This window comes from Alligator sinensis, unplaced genomic scaffold (assembly GCF_000455745.1).
Source record: "Alligator sinensis unplaced genomic scaffold, ASM45574v1 scaffold210_2, whole genome shotgun sequence".
In the NCBI taxonomy this organism is placed as follows: Eukaryota; Metazoa; Chordata; order Crocodylia; family Alligatoridae; genus Alligator; species Alligator sinensis.
This window is the reverse complement of record NW_005841946.1, coordinates 233,992-261,614: the sequence shown is the minus strand read 5'-3', so window position 1 is coordinate 261,614 and position 27,623 is coordinate 233,992. Positions and strand designations below refer to the sequence as shown.

The following is a 27,623-nucleotide window of genomic DNA, read 5'->3' as shown; positions in this document are numbered from 1 at the left end:
ACCTACATTTTAATTAATCAGAAATATTAGCCACTTTTAAAGTAGTTATTACTGAAAAAAAATCCCCCCTTTTTTCACTGTATTAGCTTCCTTGACTGTGCTAGTTCTGCCACATATATACACAGAAACAGGGAATGTTTACGAGACAACAAATGAGAAATAATCATCTTCCTTTGAGCAAGGCGCTGTTATCTTCTTTTTACTTCAAGACACCATTCAAAAATCTTCAGAAGTCATACTAAATTATACTGCTGGAAGCAGGTTTTGTGATGATGATCAAGGGGTGGGCCAATTCTAGCACAGGCAGATCTAGACCAGAAACACTGCACAACCGAAGCGGTGTTACAAAAAATAGCATTCAAGAGATGTCAACTAGAGTGAGAACTGGTATTATGGAGCTGGTGAAACTGGTGACCTATAGTCTAATAGTATAATGCCAACTTCCCCTCCACACCGGGGAGTTTGCATAGCTGGCCCTTCACACTGGCCAGCTGGAGGTAACACTTCAGTAGAATACCAAAGTCAGAAAGAAAACCTATGGTAATTATATTCAACAATGGATAACACATCTGCAACAGAAGCAACGATACATAGATTGAAGATGAATTTAAGCCATCTTCGGTCCATATTCCGACTTCGCTTCAATATCAATATTACCGCAAAACTTCAGTGTCACATGCTGGCTACACAAAGTGTTTAAGACATTTTATTCACTGAACAGTGGCACTCCGTGCTTGTGTTATCACCACTTATTAAAATATTAGTGACGTTTCAGTCTGCTGAGGCTTGTATTCTTGATGCTGGACTGTACTTGCTAACAGTAGCAAAGAAACTGATATGAAGGCAATAAAGCATTTTGTAATTCACTCCGTTATTGAAACAAGTACTTCAGTTCTTATCATGTGACCCATATTAAACCTGAACAATGATATCTATTAGCTAACAAAAGATATGCCTCTGAAATAACTTTCTTAGCTCAATTTTTGCTTAATATAAAAAAGATATTTCCAAAGTCTGAGCTTCTAATATGGAGAAGAGGGGGAAAAAAACCACAAAAAACCCTGTAAGAAGTATAAAAGAAACCAAATGTAAAAACAAAATTCAGTAATTTTTTCTCCTGATCTGATTAGGGTATTACACTAGCAATTACAATGTCCAATGCCAGAGTGGCTGCCCTATCAAACCATTCTGCAGGCTTACTCTTCAGTCCAACTGTATTTTACTAGTGAGGCGAACAGCTGTTTGGGGATCAGGTGTCATGAAATTAAAATGGCAGGTTGCATACACTCCTTTTAACCAATGGATTTTTTTTTTTTTAATTACATTCTAGCTCTATTATCAAGCTTTATAATGCCTGACACACCATTGCATGGCAAACTGGACAGTGAAATAAGTCTACATACATCAAGTGCCAGTCACTACAACTCTGGATCCTGTGCCACACTTATGAATTTCTGACATAAGCATACACGGACCTTGGGCACTCGACAACTCTAACTTACGCTGGTCTTGTCCGGTAGAACAAAAGCAAAGGTGTGGACTGCTGCTACTGTATTGATCCCCAGTGGCTGAAAGAGCATGGCCAAGATCTCAGAATTAAGACAAACTAATGAAAGGACAAAGAAGATATTTAATAGCATAGAGTATGTTTGGATGTGGGCTTTGGGCCCTTTGGAGAGTCGGTCTTTTAAAAGGCTTTTATTACAGAAAGTCCAACAATAACCGAGTGGGTTATTTTTGCCCTGTTAAGGAAAAAAGTTTTAGGTTTAACCCCATAAAACCAACCCAAGAAAACCAGTGCACCTTGTCATAAGTAATGAGAATAACCTACCTATCAGTTCTACCCTCCAGTGCCATTCCTTTGAAAAAAAGACATCCACAGGAAACCTGTAGTAGGAAAAAATGCTTGCTTTGGCAAGAGGGTCATTTTAAATGCCACTCTTCCAAAATATATGTTTCTCTTCCCACTGCATATGCTAATACGTTACCAAGTAAGTCTGTTTATCTTGGTGTTTTTATAACATCAAATTGTTCCATTCAGATCTATTTCAGCGTGTAACTACTGCACAGAGAAGAACATTGTGTTAAGTCCCAAAGTAATTTATGGTTAAAAACTAAACTAATCCTGAACACAATGTATTAATAAGAATATGCTACAGAACCAGCCAGGAGGGACTGCATTTTATACCTTTTGTTTCAGCTTAAAATTAAAAATATAAATCTCAGTCATTTTGGGCCGGCTTCTATCCTTTACCCCGTAGCTTTAAGGAAAATATTACAGCAAGTGATCCTCACAAAGACAGTAAGAAATAAGGTCTTGAGCCTCACTTGCTATGAATGTGCTAAAAAGAATGGACAGCCCTTTTGTAAAGATATTTGACAGCCTGTTTTTCCCCTTCTCAACCTCCCCTGATGCTAAGACACTTCACCAATCCCTCTTTTTTTTTTAATTTGAAACCAGCCAAACTGTGAACCCCAAGATAAAGGAACCAGCTATCTACAAGTCTAGAGCAGACAGTCACAATGCTCTAGGATTTTCATCAGTCCACAATAAATCAATATGTATCCTCGTATTTTTTCTCTAATAAAACATGAATTTTAAGTGTTTTTCCTCAAAAAGAGCACAAGACGAGCTGCATTTAAAAAAAACCGAAGTGTTACAAGCAAAACATCTCCTTGAACCTCCTGGAGCACCTGCTCAGAGAGTATGTGAAGCAGGTCACATTAGGTGCAGGCTCTCAATGCTCCCCACCTGTGCCTCAACGGAGGCTAAGTATCTTAGAGTAACTCTTGAAAGAACAAGGTGTTCTTAGCACACAGAATTAAACACCTCAGTCTGTCGTCACAGGCTCAATCTATAGTTGTGATAGCACTTTTATGGGGAAAACTATTTTGACTGGGGCAAGGGATGGGAAAAAATGGCCTATGGGATGTCTGATGGTTGCTGAGGATGTATGGATGCATATGCATGAATCCAATTGCACTCAGAGGAAATTACAGATAAATCAGCAAAAACTGGACGGTCACAACAGAAGATTTTGTTTTTTGTTTGTCTGTGTGTTTTAAAGTACAGGTCAGCTTAACATTATTAAAGAAACTAAAACTGGTTCTGATGATGTGATGCATTGCAGTAAGTCAAGTCACATGAAAAGCCCCTAAAATCAGGACGGCAGACGGGGCTCCGTGGAATCCTTTTGGTTTCTGCCGCGCCTTAAGGAAAGGGAAGGTGTTAATCCTTGCAAAAGCTTGATCGTTACATTTCCAAAAAGTTTCTGCTGTTCGTACAAATTCAACAGGGCAGGATTTAAATGCTCCTCTGTGTCCCTGACTGGGCACTTCTGCTGCTTTGGCACACACGCACACGTACAGTATTCTCATACCAATGGGATGTGCCATCTAATGCAGCTTTAAGCTGGCAACACTCCTGAGTAGCTTTAAGTGTTTATCAACTCAGTAGGTCAAAAGTCTGGAGACACTGGGTGGAGCAGCAGTATGCCACAAAACTAACCGTCGTCCTCCTGGAAAAGAAAGAAGAGAAACAGTAGTCAGCTCAAGATTAAAGTGACTGGCCTCATTCCATGGCAGACAATTTTCTGGATTGTGAAAATAGAGGATTAGCCCTGGTTAAACTATCTAAACAAAAGATATTCAAAATTTGGTTTATAAAAACATCAAGAGCTTTTCTCTTTCCTGAGGGTGTGGCTGAATGTTATTGCCAGCAGGTTTAACAACTAAAAGGAAAATATCTGGAGTAGTCCTTGACTCACTTTTTTCTCGCGTTTTACTGCGTGTAGGCACGAAATAACTGAATTCCCAGAACCCAGCGGCGGTTCACCTGGCTATACGCCCGCCGTGTAAACAAGGAGTGGAGAATGGATCTTCAAAAAGGATAGCCTGCGGGCTCCATTACTGGATTGTACTGTGCTAGATACCACTGGGGACCACACTTTTTCGGCAGGCGTGATGCAAATTAGCCCCATGCCCACCTTGTATACCATTCTTATCTCTGACCTGCTGCTCTGCTTTCTGCTTCCTGCCCTATCTGCTGCTGTGCTGTCCCCTCCCTGATCTGCTGAGTCCCACACACAGAGGCTGCTCATGCCTCGTGCCCCCCTGCCACAGGTTGGCCATGTCTGTTCTATGCAATATGCATCTCCACATGAAAAACAAAACTGCCTGATTCAACTGCGACTCTCTTTCTCCCATAGCACCACTAGAGAACTGCTTAAGTAAGGAGTTTTAATCCCAAAGTAGCACTTTGCCCTTTGTTTTATAGAGAAATGACTATATATACACCCTCCTTGTACATGAAAACCCAGTCCCATCACTTTTCAACCCTCCTTCCTCTCCCAAAGTGCTGTATCTTTTTAGAAGGCAGTAAAACCTTTTCCCAGAAGAGAAAATCTGAGCAATTGTGGAACTATGATGACATGTACTACCCAGCACTGCTCAAACACTCATCCCTGCCACCCTGTGTTTGTAGACTGAGGGGGCAGGTAGACCTAACAACCGTGCACGTATTGGATGCAATGGGTACAAAGAGGCGGTTATGATGTAACTCTTATAGTGCATGCTCCATAAGTGTAGTAAAAACCATTATAACCACTTAATTTATTTATACTGCTATAGCAGCATGCCGATGTAGTAGTGATATCATAGCAACTGATGCCCTCCTGAATGGCAATCCCTTAGCTCATCTTTTAAACCATCTGAAAGTTGCATCTGTCCCCAGCCTGAGATTATAAATTCATTAGGATGGAGATCTTGTCTTCCCACATCTTTCTAAAAACTACCGTGACAGGGATTGCATTAACGACAATCTTACCAGGGAAGTACAAATGCTGCAAAAGTAAGAACAACCCTTAAGTCTGAATGTCTATGGGTTTACATCATAACTTTACAGTAGATGAAAGTTATCTGTGGTTTTTCTGGGATGCAATTCATTCTAGGCCAAGGGAAGTGATGGGTGTCTGCATAAACCAGAAGTCTTGGAAATATTAAGCTACAAGTAAAAAGCAATAATGAAAATTTTAAAAGAAAGAAGAGACATTTAAGGGAACAGAAGGGACTAGAACACTGAACTGTCAATAGCAAAATGTAATTTGCAGGGGAAAATATGGTATTGTTTTTTAACATTTGCAATAATAATTTCTTTCATGAAGAGACTTTACATGGCAATTTTCAGCACAGCAAGATTTGTAATAATCCCTGGTGAATAAGGGTTTGTGTCAAATATGTCCATGGGCTCATAATTATAGTTCTATAATAGCCATAGAAATCTGTTCTCTTCCATCCTTTCAAGAACCTAATCCATCCCCTCCCATGGCAATATTGTTCCATAAAATAAATATGAACCTTTGTGGTTTGTCCACTTCAGTTACATGTTCCCCAACAACGAGATTTCTACCACCTCTTTTGAACATTATACCGCACTCTAATACACCCCACTGTCTGGAAGAAATGCATTACCACTTGATTTTTTTTCCTTAATTTCATCCCCTACATCTTATTACAATCTCTTGTGCTGCTCTAAATATAATGACTAAAAATTGGAAATGAGTTTAACTGAATCTACATGAAAATCCACTGCAGTTTAAACATATGACAGTCAGAACTGCAACAGAAGAGCAAGCTGAAGAGTGCTATGCTTACAATCAGAAGAGCTTTCTAAGAAAGGAGATGCCTTTTCTGAAATAGCATGTATGCAGCCTTCTGGCTACTGCCCAAATTTGATATGCACAAGCTGTTTACACTTCATAAAGCTGTACTGCTTACAAATCAGAGAAGTATTATGTCACAAGCCACAGCACAAGAGGCTGCAATAGAATTAGAGAAAAATGGGACTATCTATTTGAATCAGCAATCAGAGTTTCCTGGTTTGTTTTCTTAAAAATTTCCTACTGAAAAGCAACTTTTTTTTGGTGGGCTGCTAATGGTTTCTATAGGGCTGGAATGGAGAGTGGTATATTCAAAGTGCCATTTTCAAAAAGGCCCTATATTAACTGCCTTCCTTTTCCACAGTGTTTAAGTGCAGGCTGTCTAAGGAACTGTTTAAAAGAGCCTTTGCTGGCAAGAACCTGTCTGTCAGATTTGGTTGTCAAGCAGTATTTTTATAACAAACTAGATTTAAGAAATCTTAAACTGCAGGATTAAATTTTGCAAAGGGATCTTATGTCTTTTTTTCCCCGTTTTTTATTGTACCTGTTACCTCTGGTCTCACGTCCTCATTGTCCAGTTATTAACCTATTTTATAAGGGAGGGGAGGGGAAATCCTACACCAGGGGCAGGCAATTATTTTGGGCGGAGGGCCACTTACTGAGTTTTGACAAGCCATCAAGGGCCACATGAGAGGCAGCCAGGGACAGATAAATATTAATTTTCTAAATTTTTTAGCGGTCCCGCAGTCCAGATGGAATGGCCTGGCGGCCCACGTGCCGCATTTTGCCCATCCCTGTCCTAGACTCTTCTACACTGCCCTATGAACACAGCATCATCTTCTACACAACATAAATATCCCCCTGGAGTACAGGGCAAAAGTGTATGCTCACTTATTCGCTGTGTGTTATCTCTAACCAGAGCCACAGGGTGTGCGCTGTGCCAGAGCCTGCTTTCAGACACAAATAAGAGCAGAACCTCAATTCAAAACAAATTCTGGAGAGGTCTCCAGGGGGATCCAGGCTGGGGGTAATGAGAACAGGATGTTGCTACCGATTCTCTTCACTGACTCTAAACATCATTTGACAGCAGGCAGAAGGGAAGCACCTGCACATGCTTGTTTCCCATTCATCACGGGTAGATGCTAAACTTACATCTCTATCTGATAATGTTGGGTGCACAGAGTGACCAGCACGCCCTATTAGGAGCTGAAAATGAACATTTTCCTCCTCCCTTAGTATCCTTATAATCTACAACAAACAGCAAGTGTGTTGTTTACTCTTAGGGAGAGAGGACATGCAACCCACATCTTTCCCAAAAGATCGGGTGACCACAACTGGGTGGAGTGGAGATAGAAGAATGAAGGTAGACAAAAATCACTCCTGCCATCATCATCCACTGACATTTAAAATAACAAAACAGACCGAGCTCAAAGTTAGTAGATCTGGGATCTGAATGTGCAGGCAGAACTGACTGGAAAATGTCCAGAGAGTACTTTTGCTACTACAGAAATCTGACTTTTGCCAGAACTAGGCTAGTCTGGCATCCATTCCCACAGCTCAGACTAGCAAGTGGTGCTGGAAGACCACTACAAAGTGACCTGTGTTCACCCTGAAGTTATTCCACATCTCCACCTGAGGAGCCGTGCTTTCCCTTTTTCTCCCTAGTTTGTGACTGTGTGACCAGGCACGGCAATAACTATATGTAGGTTTGTCTGCCTCACTACACTTGTAAAACTGTATTTAACTAGCACGGCTCTTTCTACAGCACAGAAGTCTTTGCCCACATGCACCACAGTTCCTAATATTTAGGAAGAGTGCTTCAGTGGCAGAATAGTTTAAATTCATTCTGACTAAGGATGAAATGCTTGTTTTTCTGTCCTTTCTTTTAGTCTTAAAAAGGAACTGTGCCATGCAGCTTTTTATTTAGCATTTCCTTTGCCTCACACACGGAGTGAACATATTCAGTAAAGGGCTGATGTCTGGCAATATTTTCTGCCTGAAGCACAGAAAATTTTCCCACTGGATTTCCTGATCATCCACACGCCGTTCCATCAGGAATAATTTAGTACCATAATATCAAAGCTATTAGCTTTACAACAGCTATTGCCACCTTCAGGCTGTTCTGGACTGGTGGACATGAACACAGATATAAGATTACTTTCATTGCAGAACAACCTATACCAAATGACTTGTTCCCCTTGTTAACAGACTTAAGATAGCATGCTTGGGTAGCTTGGAAGCAACAGATTTGACACCTTTTACAGGAGAGCTCAGAAAAAGGCTTTAAAATCTGTGTGTCAGGTATCCAGGTTGTAGCCATATTGGTCTAGACGAAAAGCAATCAGGGCTCATGGTAGAGGTGATATCTTTTATAAGACCAACAAGATATTTGCAAAAATCCTAGACTCTTCCGCACTGCCTATGAACACAACATTGTTTTCTACACAACAGAAATGTCCCCCTGGAGCAGAGGGCAAAAGTGTATGCTTGCTTATTCGCTGTGTGTTATCTCTAGCCAGAGCCATAGGGTGTTTCGCTGTGCCGGAGCCTGCTTTCAGACACAAATAAGAGCAGAACCTCAAAAATCTTGTCAGCCTAATAAAAGATATCACCTCTACCATGAGCCCCGATCACTTTTTTAAATCTTTGGGCATTTATACATATCCTGTACCTTTTCATGCTGCCACGCGCCAGAGATCCAGTGAGTCAGAGCAGGCTCACCCAGCACTGCATTGCATGCATTTGTATAAACAGCAAAATGCATGTCAGCACTGAAAAAATGGCAGCGGTCCGCTTTTGAACTAAAACACCTTTAATGTGTTTTAGTTCAAAAGCACGCTGCCGCCATTTTCTCAGTGCCATTTATACAAAACCATGCGAAGCAGCACCTGGCGCTATGTCACACACATCTAAACATGCCCTTTAAGATTCCCAAGCAAAAAAAAAAATAAGAGAGAAAATCTTTAAGACAACACTTGGCTCCATAAAGATGTTTTTCCTCCCAAATGGATCCCATGTAAGGTATGAAGTGCCAGTGTAATTTGCAGTGCAATTACCCCTGGTGCAGCCCCGCCATTGGTGTCTCTCTCAAGGGACAGAGCTTTGGGTAGACAATGGTAAACATGGGCTGGCTGCAGCGGTGACAGTGTCCCAGAGGGCAGTGCAGCAATTCCAAGAGACTTTTTGGTAATGAGATTGGCGTCAGGAAGTTGAAATCTAGGGAAGAAAAGAAACACAAGAAAGCATCAGATCTGTAACAAACCAAATTCATAAGGTCAAGCTCAATAACCACATTGCATGCACCCTTCGCAAATGGCGTATCCCACTAATCCTCTCAAAAACATCTGGCCCCTGTCTGAGGAGGAGTAAACAAAAGCAAATTATCCACAAATAAGGTGAAGCACTTGATGGAGTTTTTGAGTAAAACTGCAGGTATAGGAACAATTAAACCCAATTATCCAGGTGAAGATGCTGCTCAAGCAAATAAATGAATGGTAAGTAATAAAACATTTCTAAACAGCAAAGTGTCAACAGACTCCAACTGAAAGCGTGGACAATTTGGGGATGTGCACTTGTTAGATCAAACTAATCAAACCAAAGGGAAGCTGCTTGTTCCAATCAATGTATTGTTAATTATTGAACAGACAAGGCCCTATGACGGAAGCTAGTATTATTTTACTGATGCATTTCAAAGAAGAATCACCCAAGGGCAAAGCCACGACTTGCACAACAGACAAACAACTGATCACTCCCTGATTCAGAACAGTAAATTACAACCCAATTAAGCAGAAGCCTCATCAGATTCATCCCAAGCCAAGATCTAAAACCTGGTCCCAACAAAACAGTTCTTCTAGCCATAAGTCTGTAACTCTCCCTCAGCACCTCAAGCTGATCCTGAAATACTATCCTGCTTTTCCAAGCCTAAAAACCTGCTCGTCTTTAGAGTTATAGTCATGTCAGATGGCAGAGTGGTTATGTGACAAGTCACCACCATAAACGTGATAAGATTACAATCACCTGTGACCTAAAAAGGACATGAACTCTGCTCTCTTTGTGCCTCAAGTTTCCGGCCTCTGTCGGCACAGAGATTAGAAATCTGCAAATAAAACGAAATGCCATCTTTTTGGTCTACGCTTTTGCTGTTGTAAGTCTTCTATTTAACCACCATCCTTTTTTTTTTTTTACCCATTAACTAACAGGTATAAAAAAAAATGCACAGCCCCTAAACTAGTCATTCTTTACTCTCCAGCAGTGCAGTTTCCTACGTTACATTAGCTTACGTTTGTCCCACTGTAATATCTCCCTTCATCACTGGCCTGAACAAAAATGTTGGTGGCAGGGGGTCCCAAGCAGAAGAATGCCAGCTCTTGTACACTTGCCTGGACAAAAGGCGCTAGTTCATGCCAGCAAACTGACTCATGCCAGTGAATCCCATCCACTTTTTCACTGTACCCTCCTTTACTTCCAACACTTCGACTCTCTCTAGAAGTCCACACATTCCCAAGGTGCTAAACAGGAGAGCTCTACAACCCTCCCAAATCTCTGACAAAGCCTGAATTCTTAAATTATACTCAACCCCGGTATTTCATGTAGTAACATGATGTATAACTAGAGCCACGGGCCAGTTTTCAACAAAGAGTCTGAACTGGGGCAGAACTAAAACAGCTCAGCTGTCACTTTGTACTGAAATGGCCAACAGCTGCTAGCATTTCTTCTGCCTTATGTATAATAAGTCTGCCAGTTTAGGAGTGTGTTGCCTGGCAAGGAGCTGCATTGTTGGATGATGCATCTCCTCTTGCCTCAGGATAATATTTCTCCATCTCCTTTCCCCATTAAAGGCAGTTTCTTCTATGCTGCAGACTGTGAAAAGCCTGCATGCTTTTTACATTGTCCCCAAGAAAACATTTCTAAACACCACTTTACCTTTGGAGCACAAGCATTTAGCAAAGGCATTTAGCCAACTCCTTTTTTTGCTGTACTTTATCACTTAAAATGTAATTTGATTGAATAAATGCTGTAAGACATTAATGTTTGCACAGTGCTTTGAAGAGCTATATAAATGCTATTGTTATCTCTGAAAAACATTCCTGTTTTTTTCACACACTGAAGGATGTTAAAAAGCAATTAGGATACCTTTTAAAAACCTGTAGTAGGTGTTATACAGAATCCTCATGGCCAGCTCTTGCAAAGGCAGCACATGATCTGTCTCTGTCCCTATAGACTTCACCTCTGCTGGGAGGAACACAGTTAATTGCCCTGATGAAAAGGAGAGCAGCTTCACCTCTGAAACCTTAATAGGGGAACCACAGCTGGAGGGACACAAGACATTTAGATAATGGTTAGCAACAACAGAAGTTAAAAAAAATGGAGAAACCCAACATGCCAGCCCAAAGTGCCCTTGCCACTGCTCTCCTCAAGCGAGAGCTCATTCATATCTGCAGACCATGTTTCAAACTGACATTCTCACCCTCTGTAATAGTCTAGTTGCGGCCCATCTGGAGGTCTTTACTGATCAAATGATACTCAAGTACTAGAAAAACGAGAGCATAACCCCAGTCAAATTGCGTGGACTGAAAAAAACCCGTGTCACAGCCCCTCTCATCTAGCCAGGTAGTAAGCCAACAGCATAAACTGGTTATTGCTATTGCAGAATATATATCTATATATAGATATATATATCTATATAGATTTACAAATGGTCAATTTATTCTGTGTTGTGGGCCAACCACTTCAGAATGAGTAAAGAATTTCCCCACCCACAATTTCAGGTAATTAGCATTTAAAGTGCCACTGGATGTTGCAGTACTGGAAGATAACCCCAATCTTGCCCTTGGCAATCCATATTTAAAATAAGGGGAGATCTCTGATGGGTGTAGGGGTGTAAACAATGCAGCTTAGTGTGCATAGGTAACAAATACTTGATTCCCTGCTGCAGTTGATCTACCCAGGCCAACAAGACACGAATAGAAAAAATTCTATTAAGAGGCTGGGGAAGACACCCTGTTTGTGACAAACCCAAAGACAAAAACAACTTCTGTTGATACCAGATTTAACACACGGAACAAAAAAAGTAACCGCATTTGTCGGACTTCCCAGATACTGGTCCCAAAGCCCAGATAAGGAAATCACACCCTAAGAGACCTGGAAGAGAAAACTCAATCCAAGTCCAAGATAGCAGCAAGGAACTCCACTCTAAAAGATAATGGATAAACACTAGAGAGGCAAGCAGCAAAATAATTAACCTCTCTACTGAATTAAATCAGTATTAAATCTTTTCTACAAAGCATCAGGGGTTGGGGAAAAAATTGGGAACTGAGAAATCAAGCGTAACATTCATTCTCTAGCCCCCAACAATCGGTGCCTAGAGAATGAATTATCATCACAGCCAATGAACCCATATTGTTGCATTTTCAAGCAGAAGTGATGTAAGGGAAGCTTTTCTGTACAGCAAATTGAACTTTGTTGGCCAATCCCTATGAACTTTAATAGAAGAGACACAAGTAAATTACACCAAGGGTTAACCTCAATATTATTTAGCCATGACGTTTGCTTGAAAGACTAGGATATTCATATCCAAAGTTCCTTCCCACAGCTGAAAATCAGAGGTAAGAAGCAGGTTTAAAGAGACAGCCACATAAAACGTCTGCCAAGACATGGCAGGAGAAAGGCGACTATGCTATGAATTATAGATGGTTATTAACAGGAGCAAAGGACCGGCAAAGAATAACTCCATGAGATAAAAAGGAGGAGGCATTGCTCCTTTTTCTTGCTTGGTCATCCCTTATGTGGCTGGAAAAAGTGAAACTCGCCCTTACAGAAGATGTCCTGTAAATAAACCACAGGACTAAGATTACGATCCCTCACTGACTGCCTTCAGCCAGAATGACAAATTCACAGCAGTTAACCTAAAAGCCCATGCAGGTGGGTAGTGAGTCTAATCTACAGGAAGTGAGATCAAAATTTATTTCCAGAGCTGAGACCACTTCCTATCATACAAAAGGGGGATTTTTCACAGCTTATCTGATGGCAGGATTCAGACAAAAAATCATTACTTGCACAACGTAGTTTATACTCTAGCTTCAAAACCTCAATTGTACATGAGTAACTACACCACGCGTCAGGTTTTCACTGCCCAGTAACCAACCAGATAGAGAATGAAACCCCCATATCTTCATCCCAAGACTATAATCCTTTCACCTGAGCAGTAAAGACCTTCCACTGGCCACTAATTCTTACTACTAGACAGAACACAGACATGCTTCAGCAGGCAATTAGGATATTCTTTCAAGATCATTCAGCATATGATCACAGTGGGATCTGTGTGTGATGGTCCTTATACAAATTACATAGTTACCTGCCTAGAAGAGAAAAAATTACTGTACTGAAGTGTGAACAAAGCAGAGGCGTAACGTGGCTGGGCACCCAGGGCACCTGGGCACACACAGAGGTAGCAGTGACTTCCAGTTACCACCATGTCAGTGGCATGACTGTGCAGCTGTACTCCCCTCCCCAAATTGGTGCCCGGGGCAGGTTCCCTGGGTGTCCCACTCTAGTTATGCCACTGGAATAAAGTTTCTCTTAGGCTGGAGTTATCCCTTCACATGGCTGCTTTACAGATATGTTAAGCATTGTTACAATAAATGAAGAGGGCGCTTCGTTTAGCACATAAACACATGCTATACCATTTATTAAAAGAATAGATTGATACAAGTGACTGCCTTTAATACAAGCACTTGGAAAACATACAATTTTCCTTGTTTGAGGACCTGGTTAGAAACAGCTTTAAGAATGCAACCCCAGCTTTGTGGTCTGCGAATAATAAAATGCTACCTTTGTTTGGAGGGCCTTGACAGAAAGTTTTTCCAAAATAAGGTAGAGTTTAACTGAAGGTAAAAAAGAAGAAGCATCTGATCAAGTCAAAATGCTTAGACTATCCATTACTGTTCTTCCCAGTTGCAATCATTACAGGCAATCAGAAGTGCCGAATGCAGCTTACATAGTACCAACACACAATCCATGACTGCGCTCTCTCTGTAACGGTGAACAAATAGGTGCACTTTTATTGCTGGTAATAATACAAAGGCCAATCAGAAATTAATACCTCCTAATTTTTAACTCCTAAGCAAGCCATGGATATGGGAGAGTGTTCTTCTTCTTGATTTCTTGCCTAAGGGAGCAACAGTAAATTCAGAGGTCTACGTCAAGATCTTTAAGAGACGGAAACATTGCATGCAAAGAGCCTGATCCAAGAGACATGTCTGGGGTGCTACTTCTGCCTGACAACACTTGCCTACACACTGGCTCGCATACCACAAAATCAAGCTTATCATTTTGGGTGGACTGGGTTGCCCCACCTGGCGCACAGCCCAGAGGATGAGGGACAGACTATGAGGGCGACACTTTCAGGATGACAAGGAAGTGATGGAGGGTGCAAGACAGTAGCTGCTCAACAAGGAGAAGGACTTTTACAATGCTAGTATACATGCCTTTGTTCACCAGTGAAAAAGCCACCGACAGAGAAAAACTCTATGCTGAAAAACAGCTGTGTGTTCAGTGATGATGTATACATTTTCTGTGCAAGTTTAATATTTTTTCAATACTATTTGGCTGGGAAAACAAATAGGAGGCATTACTTTCTGACTAAGCCTCATACCAATAACAAAAAGCCCTGTCTTTACTGATTAAGAAAGATGCAAGCACCAATGTGTTGCAGCATGTGGATCTACTTGTGCCATTTCACAGGAGGAGCGAGGAGGATTAGTTAATAAATGTCTATGTAGTGCTTTCAAAACCTACAGCCTTGCCTACATTACACCCAAAACATGTTCCATTACAGCTGGTACTAACGCAGCTCCATGAGTGGTAGTAAGAATGGAAATGTAGTCAAGGGACTGTTAGCTGCTGACATTTTAGCCATCCTGTGGTCTAGACCCACTATGAAGTTTAACATTGGTTAAAACACCTACAGAATGAGATAAAATCTAATCAGGATATCAGCGGAGGATGCCGTGAGAAGCAATGTCAGCAGACGTTTATTAAAGGAACTAAGTCAAATGAAAATCTGGCTCAGTAGAGTCAAGTGATGCCACTGAAAAAAAGATTAGTAGAAAATTAGTTCAAGAAGATACAAATATTTTTATAGCAATTAAAATGGGAATTCAGAAATATGATGAAACAACCTGCTTCCCCGCCAAAAAAAGTAGGGTTTAAATTACTTAAAATGGAGGGACTTGTTAAGCCATACCTGTCACAGAACTTATTGGCACTTACTACCACAAGTCTTTTCTCTGCAAATGAGTTCAATGTGGTTTCTTTTGACTTTTAATTCACTCTAACGTCTTCTTTACAATTTATTCAGATTTCTGACAAACCAAAGTACACATTTAAAGTGGGCATTTATTTAAAGATTAGATCAATCAAATTTGAAATCAGAACACAGTGACACCATCTGGTAAGAGCAAAATTGTGATACAACTACAAAATATTTGTGTCACAGGGCTGGCACCAAAATGCCCCGTTCCCATCAGGAAAAGCTTAGAAACTCAAAGGCGCTCAACAGCTAGCACATTTTAGCAAGGCCTGGATTAAGTGGGGAAGTTATAGTTACTTTAAGTTCAGCCGAGGGACAGTCTGACACATTTATAATTAGAAAACACTGGGCCTTTCCTCAGATCAGTTTTACACTAGGATCACTCCATTATGGTGCTGTTCCTCATATATACAAGCCTGGGTGAGAGAAGAATCAGGCTACTGTGCTGGACAGCACGCTTCCATCGTGACCACAGACACGAGATGGTTTAGGTAGGGTATTTTTAAACATGCATACATAAAAACTGGACTATAATTTGTAAAAGTTACTGATGACAGTCCCTAATTGCAGATCAGGCACTGCAAGTAACTGCACTAGGATGTAATGAGAGTCTGAATAAAACGCAAGGTGGCCCATACTCCGCACAGTTTTAAAGACCTGGGAACTAAGATGCTACAGAGTAGGGGTGGTCAGCCTGTAGTAAAGGTGCCACGAGTGGCATGGGCAGTCTGTGTGTGGCACACAGCAGATCAGAAGGGGACAGGCAGCAGATGGTCAGGTAGGCCAGGAAGCAAAAAGCGGAGCAGCAAATTGGACAGACAGCATAGAGCAGGGAACAGAAAGCAGAGCATCAGGAAGAAGGGGACTGGAGTAGCACTTGGAAAGGATGCGGGACTAGGTTGTCGGAAGCGTGCCAAAAAGGCTGGTCCTCACTGCAATATTCAGTGGCTGCAATAAGGTCAGTCACTGCAATATTTCCCTCATTCTTTGGTTTTGGAAAAGCATGATTCTATGCACTCTTCATGCTTTTTGGACCAAATTTAAATGCAGTTGGCTTTCAAGCCTCAGGCCTTAACATCATTACTAAAAGTTTCTTAGCTGCAAATGCACCAGCTGCTCTTATGGCTTACTCCCGAAATAGTGAAAGTTCAGCAAATTAATGTGGAAGATTTATTACAAAACTAATACAGAACTGGCAGCTAAAGTAATCCCCTCAAAGTAACATCAGTCCTGAATCAATCACAAAAAATAAATTCCAGTTGTATCACACAGGCATATATTTATGGAAATGGTTAGGAGAAAAGGTATGCAAAACATTAAAATTAATTCATGCTTACCCATTACAGCCAATGACTTTATTATACAGATAAGAAGGGAGCCCTTTCAGGTGAATGTTGTTATCCACATAAACATATTGCAGCTCCCGCGAACGACCTAAATCTGGGTTTAGAAGACAAAGAGGGGGAGAAACATGAAGTAATGACAATTCTGGGCAAAAGCTATTTAAATCAAAATAAGCTGACTAGACTCAATGTAAGCGAACATGAACTATTACTCTTCAACAGTTCAATTTGATTGACTGAATTATTTATGAAAAGAAAATCTGTGGGAAAAGTATGTTAAAGGGTATTTAAAAGTTAAAATTATTGTGAAAAAAACACTTTCACCCCCTTTCCAACCTTTCTAAAAATCCCTATATAAGGGACATATCCCTTTGAGAATGAGCTTCATTAAACTAAGTCTAATGTCATTTTGAGAAGCCAAATGCCTGTTGGACTCAAATATCTCTAGCAGATACTTTAAAAATCCCAGGTCAAATCCTCTGCTAGTGTGAATTTGTGCAGCTCCATTGAAAGCAGACATGCACCAATTTTGAGAAGCAGTTTGCACCCCCACCCCCTTGCAGGGCTCTGCAAAAGAGTATGGCAATTTAATGCAATTCATGATATCTATTGCAAGTAGTAGTCATTCAAAAACAGCTTTGCAGACTACACAGAAGATACAGAATAAAAGATAATGACGGCTGATTATTATGCTATTGAAAAGATGTTCATTTTTTCTCCTACTGAGAAAATGCTAAACAACATTTGGATATGGTTATGGGTAAGCTATCAATACATTTTGAGCACTGTAATATCTTCCCATAAAGATCAGACAGAGGGGGTGGCTAGGGAAAATGTTTAAGAGTCAAATGAGCGCAACATGGATAAAGAATATCTAAGGGGAAGGAGATATGCTAACTACATACAGATATTTAAAGATGGTGAATGCCTAGCAAGAATGAATGAATTTAGTCTGGGACATGAAAGGTAGAAGTAGGAGAAATGTGATGAAGCTGAGGGAGAAAATTACGTTTTTGTCAGCAGCAAGATGTCTTCGTCTGGGGAAGTCTCCCAAAGGGAAGTAGTGAAAGACTCAGTAACCCAAGACATTTAAAAACAGATAGAACAAAATGCTAGAAAACAGTTCAACGAAACGATCTGGAACAGACAGAGAGACTGATGTAGCTGATCTAAGTGCTCACACTTTTCTCTAAGGTCTGCGCTTTCCAAGTATTATATTCACACTCAATTACAAACATCTCAAATAAATGAAAAGCACAGAATGAAGCAACTTAGGTTTCTATTTGAAGGGTCATTTACTTGTAAAGGCAACTCTGTAGACCAGTCCAAAATGCATTTTAAATAGATCAGTATGACTCCAGCATATTCACTAGGGGTATAAGAATTATGGATTTAGAAATTAAAGCAAGCTGAACTAGTGCTTGATTGAAAACGCACAGAATTCGCCAAGATGAAAGCTTACACTATCCGAGACTCATCTTAACTTTCCATCTTTACCAACTGGCAATAAAATACTGTATAAAGGAAATCTCAGCAACTATGCTGCTACTCCCCGTTTCATAAGTAGATCACATCAAGAGCAGAGTAACAAGAGAAAGCATTTTCTATTATGTCGCATTCAGTTACAGCAGGGGTGAGCAAAATGCGGCCCGGGGGCCAGATCTGGTCTGCGGGCCCCCTAAAAAATTCAGAAAATTAATACTAATCTGCCCTGGACTGCCTGTCATGTGGCCCTCGATGGCTTTCTGAAACTCAGTAAGCAGCCCTCTGCCCAAAACAATTGCCCGCCCCTGAGTTACAGCGATAATGAACTGTAAGGTTTTTGTCACCCACTGTTTCATGTACTAATTTTTATATAAACATTTGTAATAATTTTGTTTATGCATAGAAAAGGCACTAGAAACCTTGCAGGATTGCCCTGATCCCCTCTTTCAGCACACATGCATGCGGGAGAGTAAGCTGCTACAGGAACAATGATCAGATGACTGGCTGGGACAGAAGACATGTTTACATGGCTGCAATCGGCATTACAGCAGCGTGAAAAGTAGCAGGCATGATACAAACCCTTTCGTCAGAGGGGCTTCAGATAAACTGGTAAAAAATTCTCTCTGAAAGAATCTGGTAAAACTCTGCGGGCACAAGTTACACCACTTCAGTTCTGCCCATCCACATCTATCCCACAGTAGACATTTGCCAAAGGCAAACAGACTATCCCCTGCCACCTACTTGTGAAGCACAATAATAGCCGGCTACTGCCTGCAGCTATCCCAAAACAGTTCCATGCATCTGTCCACTCCCAGCTGCAGTGTAATTTCTGTTGGTGTACAAATATCAGCATCATGTAGTTACACCGAGGTACACATTTGGCTATCTGTTCCCTGAGTCCGCCAAGAAAGCAAAAAGATGAGGTGGAAAAGAGAGTGAGTGTCCTAAAATTTAATATGGAACCACAGTTACAAGCTAGCCTGGAAATGTACCTTTTTTACCTGCAATTATGAAGCAACCGTAAGGAGCAGAGGTGCATTGATATATCGGTGGCCCATCAGATCAGCACCAATAAAAGGAGTATTTACATTACTGGCTATCAGCTTTTTTGGCCACTGTAGCCAATGATGTTCTCCGATACTTATGCCTTGTTCCCCAGATGCCTGGGTTCCCTCCCACAAGTTGGGGTGACCCCAGATACACCCCCATCCCCTCACTGGCAAGCCGGGCTGGCGCAGAGCAGCAGTTGCAGTGGCCCAGCCGGTGCTGGCTCAGTGCAGCGCGGCACAGGCTGTGGGCTGGGGCGGGTGCTGTAAAAGGCGCTGAATGCTGCAGACGTGACTGGGGCGGGTAGAGCTGAGCTGCCTGGCCCAGCCCGGTGTGACTACACCCACAGTGCCTGGGGGTCTGCGATGCAGAGGCCAGGGCAGAGTCTGGCAGGGGCTAGGCAGCCTCTCCTCCACCTACTGTCAGAGCAGCTCAGGCTCTGGTCCCTCCCCAGAGCACAGCAGCACATGGAAACGCAGCCCCGCACAACAGCAGTGGAGTCCCACGTGCTCCATGCCTGGCTGTACTTGCCACCAGTCGGGGGCAGAGGGGGATAAGGGGTAGGGCTGAAGCTGCAGGGCATCCAGAGTGGAGGGAGCGGCTGCTGTGGGTCCGACTCTGGCTCCAACTCAGGCTCGGGTCCGGGGAGGGAGCTGCAACAGCTGCCTGCCCCCCCTCTTCCCCAAATCTGAGAGGAGGGGGCTCTTCCTCCCCCCGTGCACATTGAGGGTGCTCGTTTTACACCAAAGGCACTGGGGTAGGCGCTGCCTCATGGGGAACAAGGCCCCTCACAGCTGCACCCCTCCACAAGCCACGCTCTGGCCCCCGCACCCCAGTGCCAGTGCTCAAGCCCCTCTCATGGGCAGGCGGCAAGAGGCAGGACGAGGTCTCTGAAGGAGAAAGGGGGAAGGCAGCAGCTCCCCCACACCTCCCTCCTCCCTTCCCCGGGCCACACACATGCCACTGCCCCAATGAGCTCAGGGGAGACTCTGTTCCTCCCCCTGCCCCATAGCCACTCACTGCCCCAGGCAGCTGCCCCTCCCCGCTGTGTGCAGCAGGGTTCTTCCTCCGACCCCTCAGCCCAGCTGGGTCCTGCCCTTCCCAGGCCCGTCCCCTGGCCTTGCCCTGGGCAGAGGGAGGAGAGTGGGGAGCCTGGGCCAGAGCCCACTCAGCCCTGGGCAGCCAGGCACGCTCAGGCAGCTGCCACCAGGCTGGGGTTGAAGGGCTCTGCACAGCCAGTCGCAGGCACTGCTAGGCTAGCCCTGCCTGCTGTAATGGGCACGGGCACTTTTACATGTGCTCCAGGAGCGGCAGGGCGGCGCTTTAATTAGAGCAGCTCCGAGAGCCGCTCTAATTAAAGTGCCACCATGCCTCTTGTATCAGTATCCCCACGCTTAAGAAATGGCACTAAGTATACTAAATAGTGGTTTTTGGATCAGTATCGACAGAACAAGAACAAGGAACAACAGTCTCAAGTTGCAGCAAGTGAGGTTTAAGTTAGATATTAGGAAAAATTCTCTCACTAGGAGGGTGGTAAAGCACTGGAATGGGTTACCCAGAGAGGTGGTGGGATCTCCATCCTTGGAGGATTTTAAGACCCGACTAGACAAAGCTTTGGTTGGGATGATCTAGTTGGGGCTGGTCCTGCTTTGAGCAGGGGGTTGGACTAGATGACCTCCTTCTAACCCTAATTTTCTACGACACTATGATTCTGTGATATGGCTGGTTAATAATTGGCTATTGGTATCGGCCAAGAAAATTTTTCTTATTAGGAGTGCACCAATAAGGGCTCAAAATCAAGGCTTTTAGACATTTCTTTAAAGAAAATTTATCTCATCTTAAAGAACTGCTTTCAGTCCAGAGTGGTAATTTTCACTTCAACAAAAATATCAGAATATAGAGATAAGGGTCAGGGAATGGTCTACTGGAAGGAAAAACTGGTTGCAGGGCAGCGAGGAATGGAAGCAGGAAAAGCCAAAAAGGGCAGGTCTGTAAAGGGGAGAAGAAAGGCAAGGAAATTCCTCAAGCTATATAATTTGCCTTTTCTGAATGTCACTATTGACAGTCTAACTCAGGGGCAGGTAATTATTTTGGGCGGAGGGCTGCCTACTGAGTTTTGGCAAGTCATTGAGGGCTGCATGACAGGCAGCCAGGGGCAGGTAAATACTATTTTTCTAAATTTTTAGGGGCCCCGTGGGCTGGATAAAATGGCCTGGTGTAACTGATATCATCTCAAGTCCTTCTTACCTAGGGAGAGACTTGTTTGAAGGTTGAACTATAAGTACTGGTGCTAGGTGGAAAAATACTGGACTCCCTTTTTGGAAGAAAATTGTCAGCATGTGATTTGACTTAATCTATTTATTACATTTATACTGGGCCTTGCCCTGCATTAACTTGACAATGGGAATTCTGCCAGAGACTTCAGCTGAACCAAAAGTGGGACACCACTTGAATGGGCGCCATTGAACATCACAAGATACTTGCAGCCTGGCCTGAAAACCTGAAGCGCGGTGCTGCCGTGCACTGTAAAAGAACAAATATGTCCAAAGGCAGTTTACACTACACCACGATAGGTAGTTTGTTAAAGGTTCCAGGATATTTGTAAATGAAACAAAAAATAAAGGTAGGTCAACAATGTAAAATACTGCAGCACTGGAAGAGAGGCAGCCAATAAAGTAGGAACATACAGAACATATTGTAGCACATAATAAAAAGAGCTGAAAAAATATTGCCTCGTGCTGTAGAACTCAGTTAATAAGCACAGAAAACTCTGGGCTGCTGATGTTGCTTGAATGTGCTATTGTTTTATCCTACTGATCTTGGAGAGAAAGGAAGAACATTAAAAAAAAAAAAAAAGGTCTTGTTTTTATTAATTTATATACAAACACATATGGGACCCAAATAAGGTCAGGATCAGGACCTTTTTATTTATTTATTTATTTTTTTTTAAATAAGCATGCTCTCTAAAGCTGCACTTTTCACAGACAAGTCTAAAAAAGGGGTGATGCATTTCACCTCTCCCTGCTGCCTTCAATCACCCTCTGCCTGGATGGTTATTTAGATTTTAAGCTCTTCCTCCCACAGAACGGCCTTTCTAGAGCGCTGTTGAGCACTTTCAGGTACTACAAGAATTTTAATGTACTCTTCAGTTGCTTTGCATTAATAGCCTTACAACAATTTTCCAATTCCTCCAAATCAGGGGAGCTATACCAGAAGCTTTTTTTTTCCTTAAATGTTAGCTCTCTCTTTAAAAAGCTCATTCTAACCTATTCCTGTTAATTTTTATGTATAGCATCATTCAATCAATATTGTTAAAAGTGCTTTCAAAAAAACACACTTCTTGTGAACTTTATAAAGTAAGGAAGCTGCCCATCTATGCAAAGGCTAATGCTACAAAGAAGGTTTTCATGTGGCTTTTTGCAAGCACTATACTGTGTCTAAAACATTTCCACTTTCCTTCTTCCAGGCTCACAGATCAAAGACCTTTCTCCTAGAAATGACCAAATGCTATGAGTCCTGAACAAACCCCAATTCTATTTTTTTTAATTTTTTTTTTTTTTTACCTCAAGGCCCTGGCATATGCATTCCACATGGCTGAAGATGGAACAAAAGCTCTTGTGTGTCTGCTCTGATGCTCTTTTAACCGTATTGTGAAAGAAGCATACAAGGAGAAGCATATACTCTGCTAGAATAAGACCCTTGTTTACTGTACGCTGATAATTACTAGACCCATTTGCTTAACAAAAAAGTGCATATATAAACCCTCAATAAAGTGCTTATAACCCTGAATTTCTCCTATGAGAACATGCAGCCACTCGTTATGTTTCCGAAGTTCAGGCCCATAATGATGGCTGTTACTTTATTACACAAATCATTTTAATTCTAATAGCAGGAAAGCTGGACTCCGACTTGCAGTGGAATTTTTGTTCTCAGAAGTTGCAGCGCTTGTTTCCTGAAGAACTTTTCTCATTAAGTCCAATTCAATTTCTCTCAGACAAAGAGTAATCTGTAATATATATCTCAGTAGTCCCATCTGCTGTTAAAGAAGAGGATTCCAAATACCACTTATTAAACCAGCATGGCAAGCCACATGGTCGGCAGAGACAAGCAAAGGGAAAGGTGCAAGGGGCTGATCAGAGTTACGGGGTCACTGCTTGACTCACAAATACTCTTCAGTGTATTTTTAGAAAACTGTTTAAGCTGTGCACAGCACCGAAGGAGTGCACTTTGACTGCTTTAGGAAAAATCTGAATAAACAGTGCACGTCTTATGACAGTAGTAAGAGGAAAAAAAGTCAATTCACGAGTCATATAGGCCTAGGCAAGAAGGGCAAAATGAGTGACTAATCTGTTGTTGTTTACCAATCTGTTTGTTCGGGAACCTGCATGAAGGCTGGGGAGTGGCATGGTTATTTCCACTATATTCACTCAATCTGTTTAGCAAATGTTCCACTATTTTTTCAAATGTGCATGTACCCAGATGCAAAGAAGGGGTGAATTTTCAAAGCAAAAAACAAAACCAAAGTAGCACGCAATTGCCCTGTGTTTGTTCACACTGCAGTACAGCTTAAGGCTAGTCCTGGAGTGGACCTTACACGCATCAGCCCATACGCAGGCAGATGTGGGTTTTTACTGGGGGTTGCACGCAGTCACAGTATCCACAGCTAGACCAGGAACTCTTGACCAAGAGCAACGCATACTTTCAATATCACTTGCACAGTCTACATCAGGGGTAGGCAACATTTTTTGGCCAGAGTGCTGAAAAAAACACATTGTCTATCTTAGAAGTTGCTGGCATGCCAGCATACCAGAAAAACAAAACAAGGGCAGGGAGGTACATGGGAGGACGCACTGCATATTGGTATACTTAATAATTATAAACGTTGCCTTTGTCGTTGTGTATTCCTTTTTTGTTGAGCGTGTTGCAATGAGAGAGAGAGAAAAAAGACAAATAAGAGAAAGAAGAGAGAAAGAAAAAGGAGAGCAGAGAACCAGACACACGCACACAGAGAACCACGTGCACAAACACAGAGAACCAGAACACACCCAGAACAGACACATGCACACAAACATCCAGAACCAGACACGTGTGCGCGCACAGACACACAGAACCAGACAGAGGCAGACAAACACACAGAACCAGATGCGCAGGCGCACGGAGCTGGGCTCCTGGGCCACTGGACAAAGTCCGACCCAACAATGCCGTGGTCCCGCCAGAGCCCCTGTGCTTCCCTGGGGAGCCAGCCCCTGGGCTGAAGCGCAGCTGGCCGAGGCCCCAGCCCGGAGCCTGCCCATCAGCCCAACCACCCACCCACCCCACACAGCTAAGCCCGCAAAAGGTGCGGCACTCCTGGCAAGGGGCAGCGCCAGCCTCATCCTGGTGTGAGGCTGGGCCGGGGCTGGGCTTGGAGTGGGTGGGAGTCAGGCAGGCTCATCTGCAAGCAGCCTGGGCTCCACGGTTGGCAGCAGCTACCAGAGCCTGAGCCAGCTGCAGCCGGGAGGCTGCAAACAACTGCTCCGGGCTTGCTCCGGGCTCCAGCATCAGCTCCATACTGGTGGGTGCACGTGTGCCTCGGAGCAGACGGTGGGGATAGGGCCTGTGGCAGCACAGCCCTCCCGCTGTCTGCTCCAAGGTGCACGTGCAGTCACTGCCAGCATGGAGCTGATGCCAGGGCTGTGGAGCCTGCTGCAGCTGGTCAGAGCCCAGGCTGGCTACAAACAGCTGCGCCAGGCTCCAGAGCCCAGTCATCAGCTCTGTGCCGGCAGCGGGGGAGAGGCCAGGGTTGCAATGCCTCAGGCCCCTCACCCACCGTCCACTCCGAGGCACATATGCACCTGCCGGTATGGAGCTAATGCCGGAGCCCGGAGCAGATGTTTGCAGCCTCCTGGCTGCAACCGGCCCAGGCTCTGGGTAGCTGCTGCCAACCACGGAGCCCAGCCTGCTTGCAGCCGCCCAGCTGCCTGCTCGGAGCAGCCCGGGCTTCGTGGCTGGCAGCAGCTGCCAAGAGCCCAGGCTGGCGGTGGTGTGCCGAGCAAAATGGTCTCGCCTGCCACGCGCAGCACACGTGCCAGGGGTTGCTGACCCCTAGCCTACACTAACTACAAGGTCTTGTTTAAAAATCCCAGTTAAAATGCATTAGCTAATAGGGCTGTGCGAAGCTTTAGTCCTCGATTTGATTTGGCGGAGATCTGGCCCAATTCAGGGGCTGAATCTCTGAATCCAAATTGAATCAAAGGACCCTTTAATCTCCCCGAATCAAACTGGAACCCTCCGAATCGATTCGGACACAGACACAGTTTTAAATGTTTTTTCTACATACCTCTAGGTAGCAGAAAGCTCATGAATGCTACGATGCTGGGGCGGATGGAGAATCCCAGAGAAGCGCGGGGGGCTCCCCAGCGTGCTCGGCTGCAGACCCAGAAGTGGACCAAGCACTTCTGGTCCACTGTCAGGTCCGCTGGAGGGCGCGCGGAGGGGCCCACCTGCACTCCCCCCAGCTCAGCAATAGGTGCCTCCTAGGTCTCAGCAATAGGGTCCCCCCGCGGCCGAGTGCTGAGCCGAGGGGGTGCAGGGCAGGGGGGTCTCCCGGCACGCTCCCCAGCGGACCCAGAAGTGGACTGGAAGTAGTTCCGGTCCACTTCCAGGTTTGTCGCTGAGCATGTGGGGGCCCCCCCCGCTCTCCTGTGGGACGCTCCATCCACCTCAGCATCACAGCGTTCATGAGCCGTGCTGGTACCTTGAGGTACATAGAAAAAACATTTAAAGCTGTGTCTATGGCCAAATCATTGATTCTCCGAATCAGCATTGAATCTTCAGATTCAGATTTGGCCAAATCAAATCAGGGACAGTGATCCGAATCAACTAATTGTATCGCTGTCCCCGAATCGGGCCAAATCCAAATTCAAATCGAATAGGGCCTGCATTGCACACCCCTATTAGCCAACATGATTTGAAGCACAACAATTTATCCTACGTTAGGCATGCCTAGTAAAAAAAACCCAAATTCCCTATTTGGAAAATTAACAACTTGCTTCCTCCAACCAAGCAAATGCAGTCAATAGTCAGAAAGGAGCTATGTTAAACCTTTACATCAACAGCTCTATGAAACATTAGAGTCAACCACAGTTGGTTGGCATTTTGGAAGAGTAATTTGTAAGCAAATGGAAAACCACATTTGCAAGCCAAATTGAGTATCACAGATTGCACTGAACTCCACATTCTGAGAACTGTTCCATACCTCTACATGCTGCCTGCTCAGCAGAGTCCAAGCCAAGAGGGCAGATGCTACAAAAGGACTGAAATAAATAGGTGAAAGAGAGAAGTTTTCTTTACACCCCACTTTTAATGTTATGTACCATAAAGTGCAGCCCTTTCTACACATGGGAAATGCTTAATGAGCAGATTTTATACTATGGCCAACTGTTTGGAGTATATAGTTCAAAACATTTTGAGTCAACAGGGCCTTTAGATAAAAATATGTATGTAAAGGGTTTAAGAGCAAGAATTGACAGCTCTTTTTCAAGCTGTATAAGTCAGTAATTCAGAGTCACGTCTGACTTAGAGAATTTTGGGTACTTAGCAAAACAAAATGCTCATAGAGGTCAACTTTGTCACGACCCAGATTTCCATAACTATGCTGAAGACTACTAAAAGGGAAAACCCATATATGGTCCATAACCTCCTTTTAAAACATCTTAGTCTCCTCTTTCACTTAGGTATTTCTAAGGTACCTGTTACTCAGTCAGCCACCCTCCATGCACAAATGAACTAGGCTGCAAGGATGAGGACAGAACAGAACTAGTTCATGCAGACAGTGCCGTGACTCTGCCTGCAAACTCCAGAGTAGCTCTAGCATGCAGCAACAATCAGGGACTAATGGAAATCTTTCCTCAAACTGCAGAAAGGTGAATTTAATCTTTGTTGTTTTCAGTGATCCAACCCTCTCTTCCTTTCTATTCTATTACATCACCACACTAAAACCTTCTGATTCTTGTGGAAGGATTGAACGTTTACATTTATTCTGGGCTGCTTTTCCTCTGAACTCCAGAATTTATGATTCAGTTCCACATTCACAAACAGTAAATTATCTCCAAATGTTCACCACCGACTCACTGTATTAAGAGCTACTGAAGGAGGGCAATTGACAGCCTTTGATGTTTCCTAATATTTTAAAGGTTCTTGCTAAGAGATCACGTTTTGAATTTGAATCTAAAAATAAGACAAAAATGAGGTGCATACTTTTACAACATTTATTTTCTTCTTTTGAACTTAACACACTTTAACATTTTAACAGCTCTGCAGCTGATTGGGGTTACTGCTCACTCAAAAAAATTAATAATATAAAAACATGAAAAAACCTGAATTAGAACACACAACATGTGAACCTTCGTTTCGTATTTCAAGTTTCTCAACTTAGTTTGATTCTCCAGCAATAAAGAAAACAACTGCTCTCTTTTCAGAAGAGGTGACTGGAAAGGAACTAGGAATATTTGTTTAGTGGGGGAGCTGCTTTGCTTATGTTCGCTAGCACTGTTATATTTAGCTGACATGTTTAGGATATTGTTTGCTCTTATATATAATGCAGTGTGGGAGGCAGGCTATTACTACGACAATCCAATTTCTGGAGGTTGTATCCACTAGGATAATGTAGCTTAAAGCTCCTAGAAGATCTAGGAAGAATGCATACCTTTTTCAGAGTATCATACGATTTGTGAATGCCAGCCATAACTAGGACATCATTCGCCACCAATCCAGGTCCAATTTTTCATATTTGGGATGAAA

The 27,623-nt window shown here is 43.1% G+C and overlaps 1 protein-coding gene across 6 annotated transcripts in view; it reads right to left on the bottom strand.

Moving 5' to 3' along the window:
- Nucleotides 1-1,610: 1,610 nt before the first annotated feature.
- LRRC28 (leucine rich repeat containing 28) overlaps nt 1,611-27,623 on the bottom strand; it is a 79,916-nt gene continuing 53,903 nt past the window's right edge. For all 6 annotated transcript variants that reach the window (XM_025199557.1, XM_006020057.3, XM_006020058.3 and 3 more), the window contains 4 exons: nt 16,305-16,407; nt 10,791-10,966; nt 8,714-8,873; nt 1,611-3,518 (listed from right to left, as the gene is read on the bottom strand). In XM_025199557.1, the coding sequence (XP_025055342.1) occupies nt 3,446-3,518; nt 8,714-8,873; nt 10,791-10,966; nt 16,305-16,407 (512 nt within the window). In that variant the 3' untranslated portion in view covers nt 1,611-3,445. The remainder of the gene's footprint in view (nt 3,519-8,713; nt 8,874-10,790; nt 10,967-16,304; nt 16,408-27,623) is intronic.